A 27,943-nucleotide genomic window follows, 5' to 3' on the forward strand; every position below is an offset into this window, starting at 1 on the left:
AATGAGGGCGATTACAGAAGATCCCTTTTCGTGTTGTCTCTTGCCCTGCAGCTACAGTTGCCCTGCATCTGTTTCCCGCAGTGGCAAACGCCAATTCCTCTCGCCCTGTCGTAACTGCCACATGGGTATCTAGGGTGAGGGAGAGGCAGCAGGATGAGAATACGCTGGACTTGTTGCGCGACACTTTGCGGGGTGAAGGGTCCAGTCAGGGTCTCCGAAGGACGCATGGCACACAAGAAGCCACAAACTAGATAAGGATGCGATGCATCGTCACCCACGGTAAATCCTGGCTCAATTGTAGCAGGCTGTTGTGTTGGTATGTGCAGGGACATGGCTTCAACATGCGGGGGCATCTCCCTCCCGCTTGCACCCACCGTCTCTTGCGGCATAGATCCAATAACATATGATGCAATGAGAACGTATGGTAGAGCGCATGCTCAAAGCGAGGTATACCGAACGGTCCGTTTGTATGTTGCTAATTGATGCAGAGCCGCAGGAGATATGGGTCGGTGTAGCATTGCTTCGGGTATCGTGGTAAGGGCCAACGGGAGCAGAGACCTCTTCGTATTTTCGGTAACCGAAAGTTACGATGTACATACAAGTACATACAGATCCTGTACAGTCTGTCAGTGTCTGTGTGGGCCGCGGGGACCAGGGGCAATTAAATGGCGTAGCGGCTAAGCCGGTAGAATGCAGGGCATCTCAAACATCTGTATCCGTTCGATTCCACGTGGTATGGAGTTGTCGCGATGTTGGATGTATCGTATACGCACAACATTAAACGGCGATGTGGCGCAACATAGTAAGGATGTTGAGATATTATCAACAACGTGGAAATTCCAATCCTAGATCTCGGTGACATTTTGTCGGCTTCGTTCTCAGGATGTCGGATGCAAATCAACCCGTAGAGACCAGGACCTTTGGATTCGATGACGGATCACCACGCAGCGATGCGATGGCATTTCGTACGAACGCCTCACAGGCCAGGCTGCCTGTGAACGGACCCTCAAATGCGCAATTCTTTGTAGCTCATGGCAACAGTCTGTGCTGGTAGTTCCCGCAATGGTCAAGCCGCCGTTAAGAGTACCTATGCTCTCGCTCTTCTGTTACAGTGGTGTCGTATTCATAATCGCCGCATAGTATCCAAGCCCTGTATAATCGTGATTGACCCCTTGACTAGAAGCGCTCCTCTTCGGATCCAACATCTTTTCGTTGGAATGTGTCACCGAGGCGATAGCACAGTGAGAGAGATAGGACGGAACAATCAATGGCTATATCCCTTCAAGATGGCATGTGTACCTGTGCAGGTCATTGAAATGAGATGCGGTATCTGCGGTCAGATTGGAATAGCTGCGGCTCAGCCCTACCAGTAGCAATGATTCATGGACGTTGGGTTGGAAATGCAGGGGGAAGGGGGAGTCTACCCACATAGAGAACGTCAACTCAGTGTCAGCAACGTCAGACAGATTGCTTATTACAGAGGTGATTTCTTGCCAGTCTCTAATATTTGAATCTCTCGAACCCTTGTTTTCCAAAATCGCAGGATATATAATCGATCGACGTGAAGCCTTGACAGAAGACTGCAATGTGGAGTATCGTCGTCGCCGTGGCCCAATCATGAGCTAATGCCGACAAGATAGATTGAACGTTTCCCGAAGCCAATCGCCATTACCGAAGCCAAAGTACACGCGTTAATAGAAGTCATATAGCAGGTAATGACAACAGCCTATTGTGTCGACAGAGCCTCGGTACTCGTGGTATTGGGCCGTGGGGAACTCATTCCATGCTCCAAGTCGTTTGTCCGTTTCGGGAACTTGTGTTACAACGACATGAGGGCCGACGAATGAGGGCCGCCAGCCAGCACTAGCCAGCTTGCCATAGGAGCTTCGGTCTTCGAGCCTGCAATGAGTGTTTCAGAAAGACAATCAAGTAATGTTCGCTCTTTCGCGACATTCCACCTTTGTTAAGGATGTCCGAAATGTTGAACACCGAGCCGAGAGAATGCCGCACCTCAGGATACAGTGCTAGCAGCATAACTCAACCGAGTCGTGGAGCGAGAGAGAGCTTGTGTGCGTGTGGAAGAGAGAGGTATGGAGAGTAAGTGTGAGGAAAGAACGAAGCGTTAGGAGGTATGAAGGCATTCGCGGTGATATATGGTGGGATGCTCTATCATGGACGAATATTCAAAGGTGACGGCATAAGTGGGCTGTCGCCACAAGGCGGGGGAGTAGCGAAACGAGCGAAAATGCGGCAGGGCGGAGGTAGGTACATATACTACTCACCATAATCGTAGGCCTGCGACAAATGATGGATGTGCTTCTTCAAATCCCGTCGCGGCGTCGGTCTAACTACCAGGTACGACATATCATCATGCGTTGTGATCGGAGATGGTCACTTTCTAAGTGCATTTCACAGCATTCAGAGGGTTTGTCCCACCAAAATCCAGCGATCTCAAACCCATCCGCGGACGAATTACTATCTTCCTCCACAGCACTCCCTATACTTGTGTATATATGTCCCGTCGCAATCCGAAAACGGTCATGGCCTACCGGGTGCCAACGGGCGCCCGACGAATAGAAATTCGGATAGCACAGTAGATCGTCACCTCCGCAACTTCAATCAAAGGCTGAACTCCAGGTGGGCAATACTCTGGCTCACAGTCGATCTCCCGGGATGAAGTGTATCCAGGGTGTGCTAAGTAAAGCGCAACCTCCACTCACACTAGGCTTACCTCAGACATCCATACATTTTGCATACTACCACGACATCCTTTCTACACTACGTCAATCAATCACAGCCGGCCTTAAACGGTCTCTTGCATTCCCCATGCTAGATTTGATCCGTGAATGGTCCATATTCCATATCACACTGTGCCTACCGGCTAGCTCTCCTCTCGGCGCCTACGGACCATTAAACGAATGGTGGGGACATACTGGGACACAAAAGCAATGCCTGAGAGATGAAATCCTTATCACATCATCTCGAACTATTTTCAAGAACCAATCCACATAGCTGCTAGGTTCACATGTCCGGACATTCGAATCTGTCACAAAGAATGCGAGACTAGATCACCTAGGGAGCGGTAACTGTCCGTCCGTACACCGCCAGTAGATGTTCTGCTATTTTCGTATCCCACCTCATCCATTCCATCCGAGCAATGGTAGCTGTGGAGACATCACCTGTGCCTTGGTCGCCCTTCTGACGAGCGTGAACAGATTCAATGGAGCAGCAGACGAAGAAAGATAGCCGTCAGACTCAAGGAGATCTCTATCGCCCAATTGTCATAATGCTAGAACTCAGCACCAGCATGCTCACAGTCCCCTAGAACTTTATGCAGTAGGTCATGTGCATCATGGTTCGCTTCGGCCTGCAGAAAGGCTCGCGCAATCTTCTCCTAGTCTCTCTGTGTTGAGCAGTAAGATAACAGCAAGCTGGGAGGATACTCACTGCCGCTTCTAGCTCTGCCACCTCTGACTCCGGCATTGTAGAGCATGCAGTAACAAGGTCTTCCCCTCTGGCCGAAAGAGTGGTAAGATCTGCAGCACGTTGAACAATCTCTGAAGGAACCCCATTTGCAGCAGCACACCTAGAAGACCATTAATGTGAGCCTAAAGAATATAGATACTGAAATTACCAAGTGCCAAAGCTTGAATTGCTCCTTCCTTTACGAAAACTAATGTTCCTCTAATTAGTCCTTTAAGCCCTAATACGCTCCGGGTTTCCTTACTTGTATAGGTGCGTGACTTGATCTTCAGTAACCCGAGCCTCCGGATTCACACGCACTTCCATGTGTCCGAAAGAAACCTTATGCCTGGGTTGAAATATGCCGCTTTCGAATATCTCTACTGCCGATCAGCTATCAGGACTTTTCAGATATCTGTTTGGCGCTCTCACCATGAAAGTGTGTTGCTGCGACCACCTTTGGACGTTCTAGTCCTAGACTCGTAAGATGCTCAAGGACCGCACAAGCGAGCCCTGCCCCATCGCTTGAATCAGTTCCTTTTCCGATTTCGTCTAACACAAGCAGACTCCTTCTTGTAGCAAGACTCAAAGCAAGCGAGATCTGCTGAAGATCAATCATGAAGGTGCTTCCAGTTCGGGAGACTGTCTCACGAGTGGTGACTCGTGATAGTATTTTATCAGTGAGCCCGATCTCCGCAGATTCTGCAGGAACGAAGGACCCAACGTGTGACATGAAGACAATCAAAGCAACCTGCTTGAGATACACACTTTTTCCGGAGTAGTTAGGGCCTGTCAAAATGACCATATTTGCTTCACTGTCCTCTGAGTTTGACCAGCGGGCAGAAGCAGGACAATTAGAAGCAATCGAAGTAGGCCGTCCTTCAGATCCCAGACCTTCATCTCCCTCGCCCCCAGACAGTTGAGTATCATTCGGTACGAAAGAGGGTACTGTGAGCTCTTGTAGTATGTGGCTAACAGGTGTAAATAAAATGCGGGTAATGAATGTCATGCGGATACCCTACCGGCCATTCCTAATGCGTATACTATTATCCATCGACACATCAGGTCTACAAAGACTGTACAATTTGGCTCCACGTGCTAGTGCAATAAGGCTGTAAAATTAGTGGAACAGTCGTTGGAACTATCAAGTTTTCACTGTACCTATCCAGCTCACTGCAGATATCTGACGTCGTGGTCAACAAACCCTCATATTTCAGAGTATACTGAGTAAGCTCATGGCAAATTTCAATCTCGCGATCAGAGATGAGTCCAAATAGGTCGCCGAAATGGTCATCCATCTCACGCATTTGGCTGTTCTTGAAATAGCACTGGTCCCTATGTTTGTCAATTAAGTGATGTCCATGAGTAAGAGTGTTCAGTTGAGCTCTTACTCTGTAGCAAACATTCGTTCCCAAGGGTTCTCAAACCCACCCTCATATACTACCTCGCGGGTTTCGGGATCTATAGGGGTCGTCGTCAAGAATCCAATTTGAGGGAAGTATATCACATTGAGAGTCTGGCGAAGATTGTGAGGTATGTCTTCGGCCAATTTCCGTTCAACCTCGGCCAGCAAAGATCCTAGGCCATCAAATGTCCGCTTCATATGGTCGAGCTCTTCATCGACACCCGCGCGAATGATGGTGCGTGATTCATCTTCGGACCTATCAAAATCGATCTTTGCATGTTAGTGAAGGCACTGACTACTTTTTCCCTATGCGAACGTACAATATCGTTGATGCGCTTCCCAAGTTGACACAGTTGAGGCCCAACAAAATGTTCAAGAACCTGGCAATGGTATCAACAAAGAATCATATAGAGTTGGACCTGACTGCTTGGACTCATTTTTACCTTTCTTCTGATGGGTAGCGTCTCGCTTTCGAGCATGGCATTGAAGGTGTCTTTGATCTTGAGTGTTCGAAAAGCGAACTAAAAACGTTACTGAGCACTTGTGGCTTACAATAGAACAGTCACGACAAACCTCACGAACATTGATCCAAAGAGTTTTCGACAAAATGTTACTCTTTCCACCACCAGTTGTTGCACTGCCCACTCCCTTTTTCAAGTTGATTAGGATAGTGCGTATGTTCTTGATAGGCCGCAGATCTCGAATGAGGCTATCCAGTATCGCATCATTATCCGGTCTGACGAAGGTGGCGATGGCGTCGAGTCTCTCGTTGATGATATCGATGTTGAGACTAGGTCGAAGGAAGTACTGCCGAAGGAGGCACTTGCCTTGAGGTGTGCATGCTAGATTTCGGAACAGCCCATACACTGACAACCCTTCCTTAGAGCCAGATGTAGCTTGCGTCGGACCTTGGTTGTGAGAGTTTGGGTGGGCCTCGGAGCCAAGAATTTGCAAAGAGTGAAGAGTATCAGTATTGACAAACCTAAATGCAGTCAGCTATATTCCAGCGTCGGAATCAGTAACAAAAATACATGATATCGCGAAGACTAAACATCTCTAGACTCGAAATTCGGAACATTGCATTTGCCGCTACATCTCCAGGTAAGTATGCTATCGCACGCCTGCGTTGAACGTATGCAAGCAAAGCCCCTGCACATCCAACCTTGACAGGTCAGCGAGGATTTGTCATTTAGACAGAATCAACTTACCGAAAGATGACTATCGAGACTAATCCAACTAGCAAGACGAAGCAATTGCCGCTGTCGAAATGACGATGAATCGTCTGCGATATTCGCCGTTGCGGGCACAACGTCACCAGGGACGATGAAAGTGACTCCTGGACCGTCACCGCTCAAGATGTTCAGACTTGCGAGCTTACTCTGACCAAAATCATGGCTAAACTCATTGGAGGGACGAAATTCGATAAAAAACGGCAGATCCAAACGACCATCTGCGTTCACGTTAGCATCAGGTTCAAAGCCCCCGTTGTCCAGTGGAATATACTGCTCCCTCCTTCAGATATCGCGATGCCATGGTCAGGATCGATCTTTTCCAGCATTTCGTCGCTCATCTTATTGGACACGATAACAACGGTTGGCTCGATGTATACTTTCACTAAATAACGAATGAGCTCCTGGCAACGAAAACACTGACGGAGCACTTACAAGCATCAACCATATCAATACCGCCGAATTTCGCGTCCTCCATGAAGAGAAGCCTTTCCTCTCGTGCAACATAATAGCAGCATCCCACTGTGCTTACTCCGTCTGTATTGATAGCCATGATGACCTCATTGAGTTGGTCCATGGCCTCGCTATCTAGCTCTTCAGGAATATTCTGGGGTAACGAATCCGATGAAGGTTCCATCCTAGCGTTTGCCCCAGGGTCGATATCGGGAAACTGATACTGATTCTCATGGCTCCGAGTTGCATCAATGGCCAATATTTGAGGCGAGGATCGCGTCGGTGATGAAGTTCCTTGTTGGGTACTGCTTCCACGCAGCGCTCTTTCTCCCACAAGTCGTGCGAGTGATCGATTGCTCGTTTTCCTACGCATGTAGCTTTTGGGTTTCTTGTGTGGAGCCATGTCAGCATAGAATGGATTATGATGTGGCTGGTAGCCTGTGGATGAATGGTATGTGAGGTTGGAGGTTGTGAGGTTGTAGGCTGTAAGTCATAGAAATGACGAAGTGAGGCACAGAGTTAGGAAGGCGCAAACCAGACGGTACGAAACAGGGAGCACCTTACCGTTTGAAGTCGAACACATTTCTTCCAGCCAGGAAGCAATACCACCAGTGTCATTACAATTGAAAAATCATACGTGAGACGAGAGTCTGTATTTCACTTCTATCTAGTATTCCCATGCTCATGAGAGAAGGTGTGCTAATTCGTCCAACGAGTCCACATAATAATACATTATTCATCAAAAAAGTATAAATACAAGGTAGCCAGTAAGTATTCAAACTTACAATCATATCATCATTAATCTGAAAGAATGAAGGAACGCAGTGCGAATCATTTTTGAGAACAGCTTTTTCGACAACAGACTGTTCAATCGGCTGTAGCTCAACTATTTTGTAGTTTCACCACGAGCCCGCTGTCATCTTCCAAGATTGATACCTCAGCAACGTCACCTCCTTTGATTTCTCCTCTGATAATCTTGTCGGCAAGACCGTTGCCGATCTGTCTTGCAATGAGTCTGTTGAGCGGCCTTGCGCCGAATTTGGGATCGTAACCGCGATCGCAAAGCCATTGTTTAGCTTCGTTTGGTACTTCGAGCTTGATGCGTCGATCGTCGAGCTTTTCTTGGAGCTCTTTTAGGCGGATATCAACAATATCTCTGAGTGCTTCGCGCGATAGTCGTCGAAACACAATAAACTCGTCTATGCGGTTCAGGAACTCAGGGGGATAAGAAGAGCTGACAACATCCATGACCGCCTCGCGAGTGCTCGCAGAGATTTCACCGGACTTGTTTTCGTGTTGGTCAAGCGCGCTGTCTCCGACAATGATATCAGCGCCCAAGTTCGATGTAAGAACGATGATAGTGTTTCGGAAATCAACTTTGTGGCCTTGTGCGTCAGTCAAGAACCCTTCATCCAACACTTGAAGGAGTAGCGTCGAGATGTCTTTATGCGCCTTTTCCCACTCATCAAAGAGCAAAACAGCGTAAGGCTTGCGGCGCACCGCCTCAGTCAGCTGTCCTGCGTCCTCGTATCCAACATATCCTGCTGGAGAGCCTATGAGCCGAGACACGGTGTGCTTTTCGCTGAATTCGGACATATCGAATCGAATAACAGCCTGGGATGTGGAGAAAAGGAACTCTGCCAGTCGCTTGCACACTTCGGTCTTGCCTACACCTGTAGGTCCGAGCATCATGAACGACGCAATGGGTCGATTGTCGCCCGAAAGACCCGCTCTCTGCAGACGTATGGCGTTTGCAACTGCGGTGAGTGCCTCATCCTGTCCGCGGACGTGCTGTCGAAGGGCATCCTCCATGTGGATCAACTTCTCGCTCTCACCCCTCATCAATTTCGACACCGGAATTCCAGTTGTCTTGGAGACTACGTTGGCGATGTCGTCAGCTGTCACTGACTCATGAAGCAGGGAGTCAGCGCTCCGTCCAGCGGCAGACAAGTTTTCGTCCTCATTCGGTAATTTCTGCTCTAACGCTGGGATCTTAGAGTATCTCAATTCACCAGCCTTGGCGAAATTGCCTTCTCTTTGGGCTTGCTCAAGTTCCAGTCTTGCTTGCTCAAGCTGTTCCTTGATGCTCTTCAATTCCTGCAATTCACTGCGCTCCTTGTCCCACTTCTCCATCAAAACCTTGACCTCCTCTTGCTTTGTTTTGAGTGTTTCTTCGAGCTTCTCTCGCCTCTCTTTGCTAGCGATATCTGTTTCCTTTCGAAGGGATTCCAGCTCGATCTGGAGAGTCATGATTTGTCGATCTAGTTGCTGGATCGCATCGGGCTTACTCTCTTGCTGCAACCGTAGGGCGCTGGCGGCCTCATCCACTAGATCTATTGCCTTGTCGGGTAGATAACGGTCGGTGATGTAGCGATTACTGTAAGTCGCAGCGGCAACAAGTGCGCCATCGGTGATTTGGACACCATGGTGGATAGAGTAGCGGTCACGGATACCTCTGAGGATGGAAATTGTATCCTGCACGCTAGGCTCACCCACCTGGATCGGCTGGAATCTTCGTGCCAAAGCAACATCCTTTTCTATTTGCCGGTACTCGTTGAGGGTTGTCGCTCCACAGCATTGAAGCTCACCTCGTGACAGAGCCGGCTTCAACAAATTACTCGCATCGATACTGCCTTCTGCTTTCCCCAATCCTAGAAGGGTGTGCAATTCGTCGACGAAGAGAATCACACCGCCTTTCGCGTCTTCGACCTCTTTCAAGACCTTTTTTAGTCGCTCCTCGAAATCTCCACGAAATTTGGCGCCCGCAATAAGCTGACCAAGGTCTAATGATATGACACGTTTCTCTTTGATAGACTCTGGCACATCTCCTTGGATGATACGTTGAGCAAGTCCTTCAAGGATGGCGGTCTTGCCTGTGCCAGCAGCACCGATCAAGACTGGATTGTTCTTCGTTCGTCTTGAAAGGATCTGGATTGTTCGGTGTATTTCGGCATCTCTTCCAATGACCGGATCAAGTTTTCCATCACGGGCTCGCGCGGTCAGATCGACACCGTATTGTTCGAGGGCGGGCTTCTCGGGCTCGCCGCCCAAATTCATGCGATGCGTTCCGCCAGGCGGGTGTGGTCGGCCATTGGAGTAGTTGCGAAGGCTTGCTGTGAATGAACGATTCGCCAGCGATTGGCTGAATCCAAGTGGGTACTGAGGGTTTACATGAGTAGCTGTTAGGGGACGGGTAGCAAGGGCGCGGGACAGGTCTCTCGAAGAGATGCGCCTTGCGGCGAGACGCGCTCTATTGATGAGCATTATTACAACAGGATACTACTTCGGTAGCTGTCTGGAAACGGGCAGTTGTGTTCACAGGGAAAGCATTGTTATATATTGATTGAGTGGCGCGCCAGTGAGGTGACTCCACTAAGATCGAAGGTCCGCGATGCTTCGAGGGGATTCGACCAACTACGTCGCGTTAGGGACCGGACCAGTCGGCCTAGGAGCCTAGGATGGTACAACCTAGGTAACGTACGGGAGTACGACGATTGAAAAGGAACAACAAACAGGAAACAATTTTTTTTTAACTTGTGTAATCACATTGTAACGCACAGATGCCAACATGAATCGAACACAAGACGCGGCGGTCAGTCAGTAAGAGGAGGACACTGGGCGCGGATAGGTCCCGACTCCTTTTCAGGAGTAAATATATAAACAAGAGGAAAGTCGGACGACTCGCATTCGTTCATTCATTAATATTATTATTCCATCGAACATAAGATTGAAAAAGGGAAAGGATGGGAAGACGCGACGGCTCAGGTCACGTGGCTGGGACGTTAGCCCGCCACTTTCCGCCAAGGCCCCCATAGAATTTTTCCGAACCCAACGAACACGAACACTCATCTAAAACCACCTTCTTTGAACATTTTACCTGCCCCTCCTCCTTCTTCTACCACTCCCCTTCCTTCCATTATACCCACCCCCCAAACCGCCTTTCCCACGCATATCAATTCTTGCAACAATGGGTTTCACCGATCTCGTCTCCGACGCTGGCTTGACCCTCCTTAACAACTGGGTCAAGACTCGCAGCTACATCGTTGGGTAAGTTTGTACCCCTCCATATATAATAGCAAAATCGCTCCCTTTCGCGCATCTCGCTTTACCCGCGCAACCACCCTCGATATCCTGATGAGAAACTTTGGTCCGTGTTAATGAGGCGGCTTAAGACCCCGCTATCTGAATACAAACCCAAGCGCTTGTCGCACCTCTGAATTTTCCTTATCTTGTTTTGCCACTGTTTCTACTGCTTCATGAGTCGAACCAGGACTAATAGGCATCTAGCTACACCCCCAGCCAGGCCGACGTCAAGGTCTTCCAGCAGCTCAAGAACATCCCCGCCCCCGAGACCTACCCCTACGCATGGCGCTGGTACAACCACATCCTCACCTTCGAGTCCGAGTTCTCCTCGCTCCCTGGTGACCCCACCAAGGAGTACACCGCCTATGGTCCCGAGTCTGCTGAGCTCACCGTCAACCCCGCCAAGGCCCCCGAGGCCGCCGCTGAGGACGATGATGATGAGGTCGACCTTTTCGGCAGCGACGATGAGGAGGAGGATGCTGAGGCTGAGAGGATAAAGGCCGAGCGCCTTGCTGAGTACAACAAGAAGAAGGCTGGCAAGGTTAAGCCTGCTGCCAAGTCTATCGTCACCTTGGACATCAAGCCCTGGGGTAAGGAATTCTGCCAGCTACGAATTATGTTGATCCAGTGTATTAACTCTGCTTAGACGATGAGACCAACATGGACGAGCTTACCGCTAACGTCTTGGCCATTGAGAAGGATGGTCTTGTCTGGGGAGCCCACAAGTTGCAAGCTGTCGGTTTCGGTATCAAGAAGCTCCAGATCAACTTGGTCGTCGAGGACGAGAAGGTTTCTCTCGATGAGCTCCAGCAGCAGATTGAGGAGGATGAGGACCACGTCCAGTCCACCGATGTTGTAAGTTTTAAACCCCAATCTTCAATGAAGGTTGAGATCGCTAACACACTCTTAGGTTGCTATGCAAAAGTTGTAGACCAAGCGATCTGTCTATTTTCCCTTCTCTCCACCTTTAGGAAGTTGATATTGCAAAACAGCCGAGTCAGTGCTGGGCTACGACAATCATGGGTTTTCAAGCATGGGTAACGGATGTGATGCGACACGAGCGGCGGCAGACTAGATGAATGATAAAAAAACAAACTTGGCATAAAACGACCAAGAATATCCTCGCGATCTGGCAGGACCCCACACATTACCGCATCTCCATAATCATACGTGACCATACTATCGGCTTTTCTACAGTGCAAGTAGAAGCCTAAAGGATGCCATCAAGAAACAATTAATTTTCGGAATTGATTTTGATTCGCAACTGTGTACTATACATGACTGCACAAGGTCCGTGGGGATACATGTGTCAGAAGAAGTCCACAGACCTATTAGGTCATACTTCAAATGATCTCTTGTAACCATAGAACACAATGAATGGTAGAAACTGCGGACCGTATATCGAAGGACCATTTTCGGAATTGTGATTGCTATTTTGTCCGGAAGCCTTCTCGGTCATGAGAAAAGTGTAACTAAATCAACGATGGTACAAGTCTTGGCTGATTCGCAAATTCATTCGGTATTTCATGACTGACCAATATGTTGATACTCTACAATTGGATACGACCGGCTCTCAAGGTTAAAGGGTGCTCCAGATGTGAGACGGGGTTTTAAATCACGTGATCATATTAGGTAATCTGCTCCAACAGCCACCACAGCTAAGCGAGCCCACGCAAGCAATTCTAGTCCCCACCAGAAAAAGAGACACCACGACAAGACACATTTCGCGCCGGAGTCCAACCTACGACCTTCTCGCACATCCAACATCATGTCGCACGAATCAATCTGGTACTCGCGCCCGCGCACCTACGGAAAGGGCAGCCGCTCCTGGTACGTCCCCAATGGCATAAGAAGTTGTGTTGAGAAAGGACCCCTTGCTAATCTTCAATGAACAACAGCCGTGTCTGCACCCACAGCGCTGGTCTCATCCGAAAGTACGGCCTCAACATCTGCCGTCAGTGCTTCCGCGAGAAGAGCGCTGACATCGGCTTCAAGAAGGCGCGTTATAAATACCCATCCGAAAAGGATCGACAATTAGGGCATGCAAACTAACGAATTCCTACAGCACCGATGAACGCTTACTCCACAACGAATCGAAAAGCTTGAAGCGAGGATGAGGGAATCAGGAAAACCCGGGGCTAGCTCGAGAGCACAATGATGGACAATACGGCTACTCGGACGGACGATGGAGGGTAATGGTAGAATCGGTGGAAGGCAGGCATTGAAGGCGACTTGATGCAGGCAAGGAATGTGTTATACCATGTGCACTACATGCACGAAGTGCGCCCGAATTCTACCATCTTTCTTCTCGCACCGCTCGCGGCTCTTTTTTATGTGTGCTGTTTCACCAGGACTCCAGGCTTACCGACCGGGAACAAGATGAGTACAACCGCGATTTACATACAGGTCGACATACAATTACCCCATGGACCAGGTGTTATGCAACTAACTACAAGCCTCAGGTGGAGAACTAACCGGCCGCTCCAGATGCTAGGTGGAGTGATTGTCCATCAAGGTATGCCAACAGGGTACTGAATGTGCGGCCATTCACACCAGCCCAGGAAGTCAAGTTCGTCTGGGGTGCAGACTGTAACTCTCGGAAATTCCACCGATGTGTCGATAAGAAGGCAGCGTGATCGGACAATGTACTGGATTATTCACACCTTGCACTACCTATGACTCTTCATCCCGTTCATACTTTAACAACTTCAAATGGACACCACTTACCAATCGTCTAGCCAAGTGTCAACCCAGTCAGGTCACATTCCAGCTCATATATTCCCTCGCAGCCAAATGCTAACTGGCACAAATACTGCCAATTCCAATTTAACTCTCCGCTCAGCGCCAAACGGTGCCCCTCGATAACGCAGAAGGAAAATACCATAGTAGGCCCCTGACACAGAGAATATGACCGATGGAATGACTGGTGAACCTCCATAAGGTACATAACTATGGCAGCAAGACTACCACCATAGTCCTGTTCGAGAAGGAATCAGGGTCCTCCATCTCTCCAGCCTAGATGTGATTGCCTTCGCTGTCTTCATTATACGCTGAAAGAGGCCGAGACTTACGATGTGAGCAGGTAGTGGTATACACGTCGACTGGTTTCAGGATACACCAATCGAGAGAGATCGATTGCTTCCCGGTCAAGAGCAATGAACCCGATTGAACACCCAAGATCGTCATATTGACCATACCCTATGAAGGGGGGAAAAGTCGTGACCACCAGCATCAGACACGCAGCCGCATACGCCTCCTAGCCTAGGCGCAACTCTGCCACCAGCCTGCATCGAAAGTGACACGGCAGAAAGCCTCCACGTCAAAAGTCAAAAGCCATTTCCTGGACCCAGCACCAAGACAGTCGGTGGCCATGGGACGTTGTCCTGACAGAAGCTTACTAGCATCAAGCATGTTGGCTGGTAGGGACAAAGGCTGGCTTGCTGTGTAGCATGATCGGCCGTTGAACATCCTTAACTTGGACATGAGAACATTGTGACTGCTGCACGACCTGTCAAGCTGACGAGCTGTCACCACAGGAGCTATGATGTCTCATATGAGCCATTCCGTCTTTCACAGAGTGTGATCGGTGGGGAGCCGCCGACAAGGGAACTTGCGTGTGTGAATCAGTGTGCCAATTTCAAATGATACCGCAAGAGGATCGTGCTCCTCCAATTTGAAGAAGTTGAGTCGATTGGTTTCGGTGGAAACAGGTTTCTGTCACATCGGCGACTGGGGTTTTCTTTGTTCGTAGATGCAGAGCTGACGCACGGTTTTAGTTTGAGGGACCAGAAGGGGTGATGATGTCTCAATCCACAGCTGGAACCAAATGCAATAAAACTTGTACTCTAAACTAAACAAGGAAACGTGGATTGGGGGACTGATTTGGTGCTGATCGGAGGGTCGCCTCCTACTTCCACTGTTTGTAGTAGAGTCATGGTCAATAGTTAGAAGTGAGCGTCCGCTGAACACGCGACGGTCCGCTCCAGTGTACCGAGACCGAGAATACCGGTAGCAGATCTGGAAATACGAATGTTCGGGGTCCAGGACAGATCTCTGGAAGAACTCTAATTCTAGAAATAGATCTCATGATTTTCGTCTGCATTGCAATTAGTCATGACCACGCGTAGTTAGTTAAGGTATTAGTTATGTACAATACATTAGGCCGTTAGTTTGTGAATTGTTGTGCCGAAGTGGAAAGGGGCGTGCCGAGGATCTTCAAAATGGAAAAAGCTTGTATACGATGCGACGCTATTGTTTCCTCCTACGTCACCGTCACCGGCAGATCCTGCGAGGCGTTTCTAGAAAATGAGAAAAAACCCTTTCGCTCAACATTATCAAAAGAAATATCCAACTTGGCTGTACATATTTGCTTGTAAATACCCTGTGCCTGTTTCCAAGGCGCATGCGTGTCGATTATCAAAGGAATCTCGTCCCTCGGCCGACCACTGCGACGCTCTGTTACCTCCGTCTCACCTTCGCTTTATTCCATCCCAATCCCAATCCCAAAGCCGCGTCCAAGCGTTGTCTCCGTTGACCCCATCGGAATTAAAAAAGGCGAAGACGCGAAGGTCAATCAACAGGGATATATTCTCCTTTCAATAAAAACTCTTTAGGGGACACTCAATTGTTATTTTTCATTTTTCAACTCCCATCATTGACTTGACTTGATCTGCTCCCTAACTCTTCCACATAGTCCATTCTTCGACATGGACCCCGTCGACAAATACGTCTCGGGCGCAGAGGAGGACGCGCGCCGTGACCATTTCCCCCAAACAAACGATCCAGAGAAGGGAGACCACCACCAGGAAGAAATTGTACGAACCGAAACTGGATCCACATCATCCTCTTCCTCTTCGTCCTCAGGTGCATCAGAATTAGAGCGCGGCGACACCGTCTCCCGGCTGCCAACACAACGCGACGAAGTGGTCGATCTTGAGCGCCACCCAACCGCCTTGAGTCGCATACAGACTGCGCGATCCCAACACAGCCAGACAGTCGGCTCAACACTGTCCAGCCGCAAATCGAAGAAGCCACTGCCTGCCTTTGGCGCTGGAAAGCCATTTCCCCCGCCTTTGCCTGAGAGAGAGGAATACGTTGTCGAATTCGACGGACCTAATGATCCGTTGCACGCACAAAACTGGTCATTGCGAAAGAAGCTTATAACAGCTGCTATTCTTGGATTTACCACCCTCACCTCTGCATTCGGCTCTTCCATCTTTTCTGCCGCCACTCGTGTCGTCGCCAGAGATTATGGCGTTGGCACTACCGTTGGAGTCTTGGGAACCAGTCTCTACGTTCTTGGTTTTGCGACTGGACCAATCTTTTGGGCGCCGTTTTCTGAGCTGAAGGGTCGAAGATTGCCATTGGTGATTGCATCCTTTGGATTCTCCGTCTTCAGTATTGCAGTTGCGACAGGAAAAGACCTACAGACAATTCTGATCTGCAGGTTCTTCTCAGGTTTCTTCGGCGCATGTCCTTTGACTTGTGTCGCCGCCGTCTTCTCCGACATGTTCGACAACCGGACCCGTGGAATGGCCATCACCATCTTCTCCATGACCGTCTTCACAGGCCCACTCCTTGCTCCTTTCGTTGGCGGCTTTATCATCATATCTGACCTTGGATGGCGCTGGACGGAGTATATCATCGCCATCATGGGATTCACTGCCTTTGGCCTCAACCTCTTCTTCATTAACGAATCGTATCCGCCTGAAATCCTCGTTGCCAAAGCCGCCGAGCTGCGCCGCCGAACCAAGAACTGGGGCATTCACGCCAAACAAGAAGAAATCGAAATCGACTTCCGCGAGTTGCTCCAGAAGAATTTCAGCAGACCGCTCCGCATGCTCGTGTCCGAACCCATCGTCCTGCTACTCTCCATTTATATGGCCTTCATCTACGGCCTTCTCTACCTCTTCTTGACCGCCTACCCACTCGTCTTCCAGGGCGTGCACCGCATGAATCCTGGCGTCGGTGGTCTCCCCTTCTTCGGCATGATCACTGGACAGCTCCTTGCCGGAACCTTGATCTTCATCCGCCAACCGTCGTACCAAAAGAAACTCGCGGCCAACAACAACCAGCCCATTCCCGAATGGCGTCTCCCAGAGGTGATCGCGGGCGGTGCCTGCTTCGCTGTCGGCATCTTCTGGTTCGGATGGACGTAAGTTATCTCGCTTTCCCACCAACCCCAAAAATATTGACTAATCTATTCTATAGTGGTTACAACCCCAACATCCACTGGATCGTCCCCACCCTCTCAGGAATCCTAATCGGCTTCGGTCTTCTTAGCATCTTCCTTCAAGCCCTCAACTACCTCGTCGACGCATACCTCATGGTAAGCCCTCCTCCCCTTCAGTAATTCACAGACAAACAACTGACCGCCTCCACTACAGTTCGCCGCCTCCGCCATCGCAGCAAACACCTTCCTCCGCTCCCTCTGCGGCGCCGCCTTCCCCCTCTTTGCCCAGCAGATGTTCACGGGCATGGGCATTCAGTGGGCAGCCACGCTGCTCGGATGCATCGCCGCTGTGCTCGTCCCCGTGCCTGTGTGGTTCTACCTCCGCGGCGCGAAGATCAGGGAGAAGAGCAAGTTTGCGCCGACGCCTAAGCCCATCGGCGCTGCTGAGTAGTAAATAAACGTCCGTGTAAATCGTTTCCATGTAGTCTTGGTTCTGGATTTTGGGTTTTGTACATCCCCCATCGTTCGGTCCGTCGCGTTGGCGAAGTGAGTCCCCCCCTTTCTAAGAAGGAGCGTGGATGAAACCAGGGGATGAAGGGAGTCTTTTCACACAACAAAAAAAAGTGCAGCGAATTTGGGTTTTTTTCCTTCGAATGATACCAACACCATCTTACACGATGGGTATATTTTTAGTATATACATATACCAAACATAGTAGTCCTAATTAGTAATTCAAAATCAATAAAGCAAGCAGACATGATTTATCATAACATGTGAAGTTGAATCTTGAGTTTTTCTGTGATGTGTCTTCTTTTTCTAAACAATGTATCCGGGCGACTGAAGCATCCATCATGTTTAAGAGAGTTCAAGATGAAGGCGGATACTCGGCTTCTCTTCGCTGTTCTGCGGCATCGAGTAGGTGAAGTTCCAGAACTCAAACTCGCTGCATATAATTAGCTGTCGCCCAACTACTCAGGTGGTTTATTGCAGACTTACTTGATCACATCTCCCGCACCACCTACAAGCCCATTGAAAGTCACCTCGTACTCCGGATCGACAGTTCCATCAACCACAACTTCCAAGCCCTCAACATCATCCCAGCTACTAACATCCCTCTTTCCATCCTTGGAATTAGTCCCAACGAGGAACACAAACGTGCTACTGCTATTCCCCTTAGGATACGTGAGTTCCAATGAATTCGGTTCGACTTTCCCTTCCAGCGCCGGAACCTGCGCATACAGAGTGATGAATCCCACAGTGCCGTCCTTTCTCGCCCACTGCACGACCGCAGGGTTGAACTGCTTGGGGTTGATCGACGGGCCACCGATGACATTTTCGGAAAAGGTGACAGCGCCGATGGTGAAGTTGGGAGATAGCCAGGTTGAGATGTTGCGGGGGTATGTGTCGTATGGCGGAGAGAATGCAGAGGTTGTGACGTTGTGAGTGCCGGGGAAGTCGAGTAGGGAGGATACGGTCGAATTCGAGACCAGTTCGTTATGGAAGGGTGCTAGGATTGCGATGAGTGGGCCGATGGCAAAGTCGTTTTTGTGGCCCATAACGTATGGCTTTAATATGTCAGAAGGACGTGTGGATTTCTTGAGTGATCAACATACCTTAGAGTTGACAGGAGCATTTTCCTTTCCTACCAAAGTCCAGATCTGTAGTGCGAGGATGCTGAGATACCTCTGCATATCGAAACCATAAGCTCTATCCCAGGGACCAGCCACATTCTTCAAGTTAGCATTGTAAAGACTACCCAGACTATTCCAGGTCTCTTTGATCATACGACCACCGTTCTGTCCCATGATCGACGACTCTGGCATATACTTCGCCCACAACGTAAGCGCGTACAAAGATACGCCCGCATACGTTCCAGAATTGAACTCAGACAACGTATTCGCGCGATTGAAGAGCTCCACGATCTGTTTCGCGTCGTGCTCGCCCGCTGCCGTCATGTTGGCGTCGCTTATACGACGACCGACCCAACCACTAACGAAAGCACGCATGATGAACGGATTGCTATATGCCGGGTACAAATTGTCATCGTCCACGCCTCCGACACGGTAGCTGTCGCCGATCGTCGTATTTTTAAGACTCTCGACCATGAGTGCTTCAAGTTCGGGCGACAGGAGATCCTTGAACTCTTCAAGAATAAGCACAAACGTAGTCCCCACGAACCCACGCCAATTCGGGTCCCAGGAATTATAGATCTTCGCGGGATACTGGGCTGTGCCGACTGTAGGCTCCTCGGGGTAGACCTGGTAATCGCCGTACCATTGCTCGCTGACGTTGCTGAACTGCCATCTTTGGCCCTCGATGATGTTACTGATGATCTTGGATGCTTGCTCTGCGTCGTCGCCGGCATTTCTTGCGAGTAACCCGGCGGAGTACCAGGCACTGGCTCGTGTCTCGTGTGTCAGGGCTGACGAGTCGAGGCTGTAGAGGTATCCGGCTGATTCGTCGTAGAACATATCAAGCCAATTCATTGACTCTTCCAATAGGTTGCGCGAGTAATCTTCGGTGGTGTTGTCGCGCTTCCGATGCGTGCTCGGGGCGCCGAGTACGCAACCTTGGAGGGCGAACCATAGCAGCCCTAAGTTGGAGTACCTGCACATTGTAAACAACGGTATCACGTAAAACGAGAGGATGGCCTTTGTGTGTTTTCAAATTAGGACATCGAGAAACAATGCGTCTTCAAACAAGAGCGTCGAGAAACAACGTCCTATTAAATAAGTCAACCTACAGATTAGATCATAAAAAAATGACGATCAAAACCTTGCTTGCGACTCTGCATTATCAAGGTCATTGGCTCCGAAGTTATAGACGGTTACGATAAGGGAACCCTAGGCAATAGCGGCGGGCTTGGGACACATTAAAAGCATTTTCTCCGCAACTATGTAGGCACTCTTATTGCGGAGCTGCATAGTGTGGGGATCGGGGAGACTTTTCAAGATGATCGCCATATAATTACGCCGAAACGGAGAATATTGACCTCGGCTTGCAACGCCAAATGCGTGCGCATTACATGGTTCAATGAAACTAATTCTTTTGGGGTAATTAGAGATGATAGCTAGAACAAAAAATGAGTATATGGTTTATTTGCCAATTCATTGTTTTTGAAGTACTGTCAATATGTTTTACGCCCATTATCTGCTATCACATACTTGGAATTGTATAGCCTCTGCTCGTGCAAACATAGTCGACAACACACCAATCATCAAACTTGGATTACTTCAAGCTTCTGAGCACATCAAACCTTCTCTGAAATATTCTCCTGTGCAATAACACCTTCGCCGCTAGTTCTCTTCTTCAATTTCTCATCATCGACTTGCGCGTGGGAGACGGCAACTACCTCATCTTCGAGCCTCGAATGGCCCTTCTTGGTCTTCCAAGGGCGTGGTCCATCAGGACTAAACAAGACTTCAATCTCTTCCAGGGTCTTTCCGCATGTCTGATAAATTATTAGCGATTAATTCTCATCGGGGAGACTAGGAATCTTACCTCAGGGTATGTGAACCAGAACTGGATTGCGCCAGCCAAGCAAAGAGTACCGAAGACGATGAATACCCTCCATCGAATGTTGAGGAACGCTGGAGGGATGAAAATTCCAATGGCGAAATTGAAAATCTGTTGTCTTGTTAGATCAATGAATCAATTGGTGTGTGCTAGGTTCAACAATACCCAATTGCCAATCGCAGCAATACCCATGCCATGTGCACGAGTTCCCAAGGACCAGACTTCGGCAGCGTAGACCCAGCAAATAGGCGCCAGAGTCATGGCATAGATGATAATGAGTAGATAAGAGAATGCGATGACAGTGTGAGACGCCGCGCCTGAGACCCTCATCACGACGTTTGTGTCTCCTGCAACACCCTCTGTAAACTGTGTTAGCCTAGTCCAATCCTCAACAGAGGAAGACAATCATACCAGGAACGTATTCATAGTGGAAGCCCAAAACACCACCAACAACGAAGTGACAGAAGGCCATGGTAACAGCTCCCCAGAAAAGTAGAGTCCGTCGGCCGATCTTGTCGACAAAGAAGAACATGATGCTGGAGAAGATGATGAATAGGGCATACTGAACTCCCGCGGAGATCAAGTTAACGTCGCCCTCGAGTCCGGCCATGTAGAAAATGAAAACAACGTAGTACGTCATGATGTTGGCACCACTCAGTTGCTGCCAGGCCTGAACACTGAAACCAGCCAGTGTTCTGCGCCACATGCCGTTGTAAACGAACTTCCTCCAACCTTTCGGAGCTTCACGCTCTGCAGTCAGAGTAGCCATGATCTCCTCATACTCCGCAATGACATAGGGGTCGTCGATGTTTCCGTTTGCCTGGATTTGGGCAAGTATGCTACAAGCTGTGAGATAAATAGGCAAGTGAAAAAGGCGTGTAACCTACCGGATAGATTCCTCTGGACGATCTTGAGCTGCCAACTGGTGCGTGGATTAGTATTAGAAATAGAGCCGAAGCTTAGTAAACTCACCCAACGAGGCGACTCGGGTAGGAATGGAAGTCCGAGCATGAACATAACGCATGGGACGAACTGTATTCCCCAAGCTGTTCTGAACGATGCCGTGGAATTATCGTCGCCAATAAATTTGCAGCCGTAGCCAATGAAATACCTGTTCCCACGTTAGACACAATGAATAAGAGACATCCGAGAAGAACAAGTACATTATGAGAATACCCCATTCAATGGCCAATTGCTGAATGACAAGAATGGCGCCACGCTGGGTATGTTTCGCGATCTCGGCCAAGTACACAGGAACTTGAGAGGAAGTGATGCCGACGGTGACTCCGTTGAGCACACGGCCTGCGATCAGCATCGAACGACCATTGCAAGCAACCTGCAGAGAGGTTCCCAGAAGCCACCAGAGGCAAGCAAAGAAGAGCGCTTTGCGACGACCGAACTTATCGGATACAAAGCCAGATATTATGGATCCAACGACTGAGCCAGCAGCCAATGAGGACCCAATGACTCCTTGAATTAGACCGTTGGGATTATCGAAGTAGTTCCTATTGAATTATCAGAAGAAATCTTATTCCAATCGTGGACTACTTCGACGCAGCGTACCGGTATTGATTGGTTCCAATAATCGCACTCATGGACGAGATATCGAACCCGAAGAGCATTCCTCCCATCGTCGCCACGCAGGCTAAGAAATAAACATTATAGATCTTTGGTAATGAAACCATGATGGTGGTTGCCTTGAAGTCAACACTGAAGGTCAAATGTTCTACTACGAGACACGCGTATTTGAGAACCGCTTGTGTCTTTATATAATCAGCAACATAACCTAAAGAAACATGCCGCGCGATATGGTCACTATGCTACGAGTGCCCCATCCAGTACAACTCAATCAATTGACGTCGATACTTTCCAGACAGGGTGATGATGAGCGCAAGCCCCCACAAAGCCGATAACTGGCAATTCACTAACCCAGGTTCTGAAAGCTTGCAAGCGGAGGATCCATCATCACGAACTGACATCAACATTGTAGCACCCAGTCGGGCGTCGGGTTAAATTGAAGCTGATTGGTGGGTAATCGCAATTCAAACCTGGGGAACGCGGCTCTTGACAATGTGGAGCTCCTCGCGATGTGATTGGTTTGCTTCTGGCGATATTTCGTCATTCAACTTGATGTGGATCATTTTGAGAGCAATGTTGACTTGCGCTATTTTCTGACGTTACAATTGGGTGGGGATCCCTCGTGAAAAAAAGGTAACCTGAAGATGGCAAAGCTTCGGCACCACGTACCGAGTTATCGAGTATGTAGTAATGTACATACACAGTACAAGCAAACCATCTGTCCCATTGGCAGTGCTTATTGGGGACTGCTTTCATTCATTGCAAGTGCATGTGAAAATTCGTATCCGATGCAATGGTATCGCGAAAACCGATTGCAGCTTGCAACCGGTTTTCTTTAACATGAAGCTTGCATAGTGACTCTTACTCCTACTTGTTACCTGTTTTCCTTCGGCCAGTCAGGAGACCATGGCCCCAGCGTTGCTCTGACTTACCCAACGCTGGGATCCTCGTTGCTTGAATCCCATTCATGCCACCCTCTCCACATAGGAAGCTTGCAAAATTCGGATTCATATCAAATATCCCTAGTGATTCTTGTTGAATCAGCAGTACTCCACAAGCATACGGGTCCAGTTCCATGTTCGATATCAACAGTAGTAAGCACTTGCGCGCTTGAGATTACATGGAAGCAGTGTTGAATACCTTCGAGAACAATTAGCAAGATCAATTAAAGCTTCGATAGCGCCGTGAGCACACGGGCAGGATGTACCGAAGTCTGGGCAAACGGGAGCTAATGTACGGAGTTGTTGGCATCTGTACAACATATCCGACACCAGCATTCAGTGCGGGAAGGGGAAAGGCGCCTTTATGCAATCAATCAGCGCAAACCTCAGTCCAATTTCGTCCAACAATGGCTTCTGCATCAGATATCTTGAACAATTGTTTAGCTCCAGAGCTGTTGACGGATCTGGTCAGTTAAGGACGGGGCCATTGGAAGGGGTTTCGCTTGCTTTCAGCAACGCGGGGAGGATTTTAGTCTCCGTTGTACCTACAATGATGGTAGCTGGTGCTGTGACTTTTTGCAGTAATTATGATACATTGCGCGTAGTATACATAGTAAGAACAGTCGTAATTAGCTATTGTTGTAGCTGTTGTTGTCATATCAGTAATACTTGAAGCTTTGAGAATACCCGCTTAGAAATCAAACACGTTCGTCCGCTATTGGTACGAAAAATGTCAAGGTGCAAATAATAGTATCGAGAAGTTAAGTACGCGTCAAAACGTATCGCAGTGTACCGATTTTCTGTCATTCTTACGGCAATATGACGCTGAAGTATCTCATTACAGGCGCAACCGGAGGCCTTGGGAAGCACGTCCTTGGCCATTTCATCGAAAACGTACCCTTATCTGAATTCGCTGCTGCATCATCTAAATCTTCGAATAAGGCTATATTTGAGGACCGTGGAATCGCCTTCCGTCACGTTGATTACGATGACACTGAATCACTTGATACGAGACTACGCGATGTTGAGAACCTTCTGTTTCTCAGTTCCAGCAGCAAAGAGCGAATCGGCCAGCATATCAACTTAATCAATGCCGCTAAGAAAGCAGGCGTGAAGCATGTATGCTTCATTGTCTCAGACGCTTTGTAGTTCGAAATCTATGCGCTAATCGTACCTAGGTTTGGTATACATCCCTCGCCTTTGGTGGCTTTGAAAACAACTCGAGGTCCCCCATTCAAGCAGAGCATGTGCTCACTGAGAAGCTTCTCAAAGAGTGAGTTATCAATAGCCCGCTGAACCCCTGAAACATTTTATTGATGAAGCTAACCATTACAGGTCTGGACTTACATACACTTCCATTCGGGAGGGTGTATATACCGAGGCGTTCACAGTATTTCTTGATTGGACCCCCGAGAAAACAGATATCATTCTGCCTGCTAAAGGAGAGGTAGCCTATACTCTCCGTGCCGAGTGTTAGAACAAGGGGCAATTCCTGCCACCTATACTGGCTAGAGGCCTGAGTGGCCCAGATTAGCTTAGTATGATTACATAATGCTCCCTATAACACTGGCTGAGAAACAATAAGTTTCCTCAGCGATTCGTCTCTATCATTTGGGGATAATAGAATTGACTCGATCTCACTATTGCTAATTGCCAACTTCTAAGTGCCCTGCAAACCAATCCTAACACCGAGCTTGGTGAGGCCACCGCCCGAATCATGGTCCGTGGTGGGTACGAAAACCAGATTGTGCTGTTTACATCGGAGGAGACCATCACAGCGCAGGAAACGGTGCATGTCATCAATGAGACCACCAATCGACAGATCAAGTTTCAATCCGTCTCCCGGGAGGAGTATATTCGTGCAAGCCTTGTGCGGGATGCGAGTGGCAAGTCCCAGCAGCATTTCGAGATCATTGCTGGCATATGGGATGATATCAACGACGGAGCGTTGTGTACAACCCATCCGTTGATGCACGAGATTCTGGGGAGAGAGCCCACTAAACCTCAAGATGCGCTGAAGCAGTTATTAACGGAGAATAGAGACTTTAGGTACCCTTAAGATCAGATGTAATATTAGGATTGACTTCGCTCAGTCGTTGCTGAGCCTGAACATTAGAGGCAAGTGTTCTGAAGTTGTCTTGTAGAAAGATACCAAGGTTGAAGAGCTCATGAGAGCAATCCCTTATTAAGTACGTGCAAGCAACCCTCCGTTAAGATTGAAAAAAAGGGGAAATCCCAATACTGTGGGAGACGCTGGCATATGATATGAGGAAGGTTGAGCCAGCCAGACTATCAATTCCTATTAGAAGCTTAGGGGTTTAACTTATCTTGATTATAAGATGCACTGGAGAGCACTCACTTCATCTCATTTGACAATTTGTATGGCAAGACAACAACCACAAGTACACAGTAGGAGTTGTTACGCTGGCACAGTCGGCTGGCCAGGATTGTGACTAGAGGCGGTCGCTAAGCCGGTGGCGTCACACAGGCCATTCTCGCCCCTTTTTATCCGCTTCAGATCGAAGACACGACGAGTTGCGAACTCTCTGCAAAATAAATTTGTGCTTCTATATAGTTTTAACAATTTCGGAAATTAACATCAAAGTCATCAAGACGATCAAAGGATTACGGTCTTATGGTCTAGTGGTATGATTCTCGCTTAGGGTATCTAAGCATGCTTGCGAGAGGCCCCGCGTTCGAATCGCGGTAAGACCCCTTTTTTTGCTCTTTTTGCAGGCTTAGGAAGTCAGTTAAGTCAGTTGATTGTCTTCCTAGAAGGTATGATGGTATCGTTACTGTGGCAAGACAGTCCCTTGCGGGATCAGGGGTCATGCCATTTTTTTTCCTAGTTGTATCACATTGGCTATTAGTTGGTGGCAATATTCTTATATGCGCACAGGATTTCAGTGTGCGGGAATAATTATTTTTGAATTTACGATGGGTGTATTTAGTGAACACGTAGTGTTTCTGCATTGGTACACATCAGCAAAGTTATATTCAAGAAGTCAAGAAGAATGGGCAATAGGGTATCGATTGTTAGGGGTTAGAATGAATTCAATTATTCAAAATTCAGGGCTGTCTTCTACTGGAAGGCATCATCAAGCCGTGAAAAGATTATTGAAAGACAGATTACCCTCGAATCTGTCTGCTATCTTTATCTAGTCGTTACTGCCAGTGGAAGTTGCTAATTCTAAACCAGTAACTAGGTACATCTTCACTGTTCAGATATTGTGTGAATGAGCACTTGACTGCATCATTTTGTGCCAGAAATCGTTCAATTCTTGCCGTGAAAGAACAATCATTAATTTTCATGGATATTGAAACCAAACTTATCAATATCTGCCACTTCTTTCTCCCGGACCCTAGAGGGATCGAGCTACCAAACCAGTAAGCAAGTCTAGTAGGCCTAGCACCATTGTGATCAAATTCCTGAGCCTGATTGGCCGGATTGGCCAAAGCTCCCCTAGCTTGGGTCCACCTCCCTCAAACTTCCAGCGAACAACTCTACATCGATATTGATACAATTGACACAATTTAGTTGCCTGCTTCTCGTTCAGCAAGTCTGTATCCGAAACTGGTCGTGTAAATGTCTCTTTTTCGCTGGCCGTACGCGGAAAGCCCTATTTCCGGTGCTTGGGGCACACCGAACTCAAATCACAAGTGAGTCCGAAAATGCCGCGGTTGTATACTTGACCGACGAACTCAAAATACTAATATCTCTGTAGTTTCTGTGAAGAGGTACTTATGGTTCCTTTTCGTATGATTGCATGAAGTATTGACACCGAGAAGGACTATGTGATCACGGAATACGTGGCAGAGTTCATCAATACACTTACCAACCTAACATACGGTACGTCATGAATGAACTCTTACCATCCCCGTTCTCATGAACAGCGAGTTAACGTCTAGTAGTAATCTATGGTGCATATGGAATTCGAAGGGTCTGGCCACGTGAAGATGGTGGTCTCTTTTCTACCCTAGCGTTCCCGTACTGGGGACTTGTAGGAGTGGGATTGCTGTCAGCCTGGTTCCATGTCACGCTCAAATACCACAGCCAGATGGGTAAGCTGTTATCACACCTTGTATAGTTGTTTCAGTATTTGCTCGATTTGCAATTGAAGAGGCTGGGTTTATGAGTCCACCTCTTTAACGGCATCATACCGCCTTCACTGTTCTATGCCTTGGCTCTAACTTGATCGCTCAACTCTGTCCTTTTAATCCTGTGACTAACTCGATACTAGGTGACGACTTGTCAATGTTTCTTGCCGTTGGTGCTGTCCTCAACCAAGTCTTGACATTTGATGCTCCTCCTCACAAACGCGTCGGTATCACACTCGCTATCCTTGGAGTAGTTGTACCCGCTTCTGTCTACCATTGCTGGACTGATGAAATCATACTCCACGAGATCGTGTTTGGTGTCATGGTCTTCATGACTGGAAAGAAGATTAGAAAGCTTATCCGCGAACGCGTTAAGAATCCCGAAGCTCAGAAGCGACTCAAAAGCATGGCATCGCTAGGGACAGGTACGTTCATCAAATTCTTTCCCTTCAGTCAATTCGTTCGCATACATGGAAGATGCATGCTATCTTTGAGATATGATCAACTATCTTGGATCGCCCACTGAAATTTGATTAGCATCCGGCCTCTTCGGCTACTTCCTCTGGAGCATCGATTTTCACCTATGCTCCTACGTGACGGCATTTAAACGCAGTCTTGGTCTACCCTGGGGCTTGATTTTCGAACTGCACGGCTGGTGGCACATTTTCACCGGCATAGGCGCTTATGTCGGCATGGCTCTCGCCGAGTATCTGGTCACCATCGATGAAGGCAACACTTCTAAGATCGAAGAAGGATTTGTTTGGCCTGTTCGAGCTGTCTTGAGGGATATTGAAGGCACAAAGGATGCGAACGGAAGCTCTGGCAAGAAGCAGAGATAGGTGATCAATTCACTTAGATGGATATTAGGTCAGGGCATACAGTGTGATCGATCGTCGGGCGTTGGAGGGTGTCTGTACCGTGTTAGTCGTTGTACGATGACATACATTATGAATACTAGAATTAGATTATCTGATTGGTAGTCCAATGAATTGCAAGTATACTGAGG

At 48.4% G+C, this 27,943-nt stretch overlaps 10 protein-coding genes and 1 non-coding gene across 11 annotated transcripts; 7 read left to right on the top strand and 4 right to left on the bottom strand.

The window, feature by feature from the left end:
* Positions 1-3,321: 3,321 nt before the first annotated feature.
* On the bottom strand, positions 3,322-6,673 carry BU24DRAFT_341301 (uncharacterized protein; the record flags this gene model as incomplete). Its single annotated transcript, XM_033523268.1, has 14 exons — positions 3,322-3,586; positions 3,635-3,673; positions 3,728-3,845; positions 3,895-4,433; positions 4,485-4,574; positions 4,624-4,797; positions 4,854-5,137; positions 5,188-5,247; positions 5,311-5,388; positions 5,441-5,849; positions 5,899-6,029; positions 6,076-6,317; positions 6,371-6,481; positions 6,532-6,673. The coding sequence occupies 14 exons, from the start codon at positions 6,671-6,673 to the stop codon at positions 3,322-3,324; spliced, it is 2,682 nt and encodes an 893-aa protein (XP_033387387.1).
* Positions 6,674-7,431: 758 nt separating this feature from the next.
* On the bottom strand, positions 7,432-9,606 carry BU24DRAFT_340846 (P-loop containing nucleoside triphosphate hydrolase protein; the record flags this gene model as incomplete). The annotated part of the gene is made up of 1 exon (XM_033523247.1): positions 7,432-9,606. The coding sequence occupies one exon, from the start codon at positions 9,604-9,606 to the stop codon at positions 7,432-7,434; it is 2,175 nt and encodes a 724-aa protein (XP_033387388.1).
* Positions 9,607-10,516: 910 nt separating this feature from the next.
* BU24DRAFT_458763 (elongation factor 1 beta subunit) lies at positions 10,517-11,563 on the top strand (the record flags this gene model as incomplete). The annotated part of the gene is made up of 4 exons (XM_033531668.1): positions 10,517-10,596; positions 10,837-11,222; positions 11,279-11,487; positions 11,543-11,563. The coding sequence occupies 4 exons, from the start codon at positions 10,517-10,519 to the stop codon at positions 11,561-11,563; spliced, it is 696 nt and encodes a 231-aa protein (XP_033387389.1).
* Positions 11,564-12,400: 837 nt separating this feature from the next.
* Positions 12,401-12,684, top strand: BU24DRAFT_458764 (uncharacterized protein; the record flags this gene model as incomplete). Its single annotated transcript, XM_033531669.1, has 2 exons — positions 12,401-12,462; positions 12,531-12,684. The coding sequence occupies 2 exons, from the start codon at positions 12,401-12,403 to the stop codon at positions 12,682-12,684; spliced, it is 216 nt and encodes a 71-aa protein (XP_033387391.1).
* BU24DRAFT_489090 (uncharacterized protein) lies at positions 12,401-13,340 on the top strand. Its single transcript, XM_033533602.1, has 3 exons — positions 12,401-12,462; positions 12,531-12,630; positions 12,698-13,340. The coding sequence occupies exon 3, from the start codon at positions 12,868-12,870 to the stop codon at positions 13,165-13,167; it is 300 nt and encodes a 99-aa protein (XP_033387390.1). The 5' UTR covers positions 12,401-12,462; positions 12,531-12,630; positions 12,698-12,867; the 3' UTR covers positions 13,168-13,340.
* Positions 13,341-14,978: 1,638 nt separating this feature from the next.
* On the top strand, positions 14,979-17,552 carry BU24DRAFT_364436 (major facilitator superfamily). Its single transcript, XM_033524245.1, has 3 exons — positions 14,979-16,786; positions 16,843-16,960; positions 17,019-17,552. Exons 1-3 carry the CDS (start codon positions 15,339-15,341, stop codon positions 17,253-17,255), a joined length of 1,803 nt encoding a protein of 600 aa, XP_033387392.1. The 5' UTR covers positions 14,979-15,338; the 3' UTR covers positions 17,256-17,552.
* Positions 17,553-17,659: 107 nt separating this feature from the next.
* BU24DRAFT_385858 (uncharacterized protein) lies at positions 17,660-19,419 on the bottom strand (the record flags this gene model as incomplete). Its single annotated transcript, XM_033524892.1, has 3 exons — positions 17,660-17,747; positions 17,801-18,369; positions 18,418-19,419. 3 exons carry the CDS (start codon positions 19,417-19,419, stop codon positions 17,660-17,662), a joined length of 1,659 nt encoding a protein of 552 aa, XP_033387393.1.
* A 528-nt stretch (positions 19,420-19,947) lies between these two features.
* On the bottom strand, positions 19,948-22,238 carry BU24DRAFT_364442 (general substrate transporter). The gene is made up of 8 exons (XM_033524246.1): positions 21,884-22,238; positions 21,484-21,825; positions 21,293-21,431; positions 21,208-21,242; positions 20,732-21,159; positions 20,486-20,679; positions 20,306-20,431; positions 19,948-20,255 (listed from the first exon to the last, which is right to left on the bottom strand). Exons 1-8 carry the CDS (start codon positions 22,003-22,005, stop codon positions 20,055-20,057), a joined length of 1,587 nt encoding a protein of 528 aa, XP_033387394.1. The 5' UTR covers positions 22,006-22,238; the 3' UTR covers positions 19,948-20,054.
* Positions 22,239-23,567: 1,329 nt separating this feature from the next.
* Positions 23,568-25,158, top strand: BU24DRAFT_489093 (NAD(P)-binding protein). The gene is made up of 3 exons (XM_033533603.1): positions 23,568-23,958; positions 24,018-24,112; positions 24,505-25,158. The coding sequence occupies exons 1-3, from the start codon at positions 23,659-23,661 to the stop codon at positions 24,896-24,898; spliced, it is 789 nt and encodes a 262-aa protein (XP_033387395.1). The 5' UTR covers positions 23,568-23,658; the 3' UTR covers positions 24,899-25,158.
* A 310-nt stretch (positions 25,159-25,468) lies between these two features.
* Positions 25,469-25,554, top strand: BU24DRAFT_t8. The gene has a single exon. It is a non-coding gene; the product is annotated as a tRNA-Pro (tRNA).
* Positions 25,555-26,326: 772 nt separating this feature from the next.
* BU24DRAFT_489094 (alkaline phytoceramidase) lies at positions 26,327-27,943 on the top strand. Its single transcript, XM_033533604.1, has 6 exons — positions 26,327-26,499; positions 26,565-26,577; positions 26,629-26,689; positions 26,752-26,901; positions 27,081-27,362; positions 27,475-27,943. Exons 1-6 carry the CDS (start codon positions 26,426-26,428, stop codon positions 27,774-27,776), a joined length of 882 nt encoding a protein of 293 aa, XP_033387396.1. The 5' UTR covers positions 26,327-26,425; the 3' UTR covers positions 27,777-27,943.

Source organism: Aaosphaeria arxii (genome assembly GCF_010015735.1).
Source record: "Aaosphaeria arxii CBS 175.79 unplaced genomic scaffold BU24scaffold_2, whole genome shotgun sequence".
NCBI classification, from domain to species: domain Eukaryota; kingdom Fungi; phylum Ascomycota; class Dothideomycetes; order Pleosporales; genus Aaosphaeria; species Aaosphaeria arxii.

Excerpts from the sequence above, each read along its gene's own strand:
- BU24DRAFT_364436 (XM_033524245.1), top strand. The coding sequence starts at position 15,339 with ATGGACCCCGTCGACAAATACGTCTCGGGCGCAGAGGAGGACGCGCGC. Across the intron at positions 16,787-16,842 it reads ATCTTCTGGTTCGGATGGAC|TGGTTACAACCCCAACATCC; the intron begins GTAAGTTATCTC and ends TCTATTCTATAG. Across the intron at positions 16,961-17,018 it reads TCGTCGACGCATACCTCATG|TTCGCCGCCTCCGCCATCGC; the intron begins GTAAGCCCTCCT and ends CCTCCACTACAG.
- BU24DRAFT_364442 (XM_033524246.1), bottom strand. The coding sequence starts at position 22,005 with ATGGTTTCATTACCAAAGATCTATAATGTTTATTTCTTAGCCTGCGTG. Across the intron at positions 21,243-21,292 it reads TACCCGAGTCGCCTCGTTGG|TTGGCAGCTCAAGATCGTCC; the intron begins GTGAGTTTACTA and ends TCCACGCACCAG. Across the intron at positions 20,432-20,485 it reads TTGCTGCGATTGGCAATTGG|ATTTTCAATTTCGCCATTGG; the intron begins GTATTGTTGAAC and ends ACAAGACAACAG.
- BU24DRAFT_489094 (XM_033533604.1), top strand. The coding sequence starts at position 26,426 with ATGTCTCTTTTTCGCTGGCCGTACGCGGAAAGCCCTATTTCCGGTGCT. Across the intron at positions 26,690-26,751 it reads ACTTACCAACCTAACATACG|TAATCTATGGTGCATATGGA; the intron begins GTACGTCATGAA and ends AACGTCTAGTAG. Across the intron at positions 27,363-27,474 it reads CATGGCATCGCTAGGGACAG|CATCCGGCCTCTTCGGCTAC; the intron begins GTACGTTCATCA and ends AAATTTGATTAG.
- BU24DRAFT_489090 (XM_033533602.1), top strand. The coding sequence starts at position 12,868 with ATGCAGGCAAGGAATGTGTTATACCATGTGCACTACATGCACGAAGTG.
- BU24DRAFT_489093 (XM_033533603.1), top strand. The coding sequence starts at position 23,659 with ATGACGCTGAAGTATCTCATTACAGGCGCAACCGGAGGCCTTGGGAAG. Across the intron at positions 23,959-24,017 it reads AGAAAGCAGGCGTGAAGCAT|GTTTGGTATACATCCCTCGC; the intron begins GTATGCTTCATT and ends AATCGTACCTAG. Across the intron at positions 24,113-24,504 it reads ACTGAGAAGCTTCTCAAAGA|TGCCCTGCAAACCAATCCTA; the intron begins GTGAGTTATCAA and ends CCAACTTCTAAG.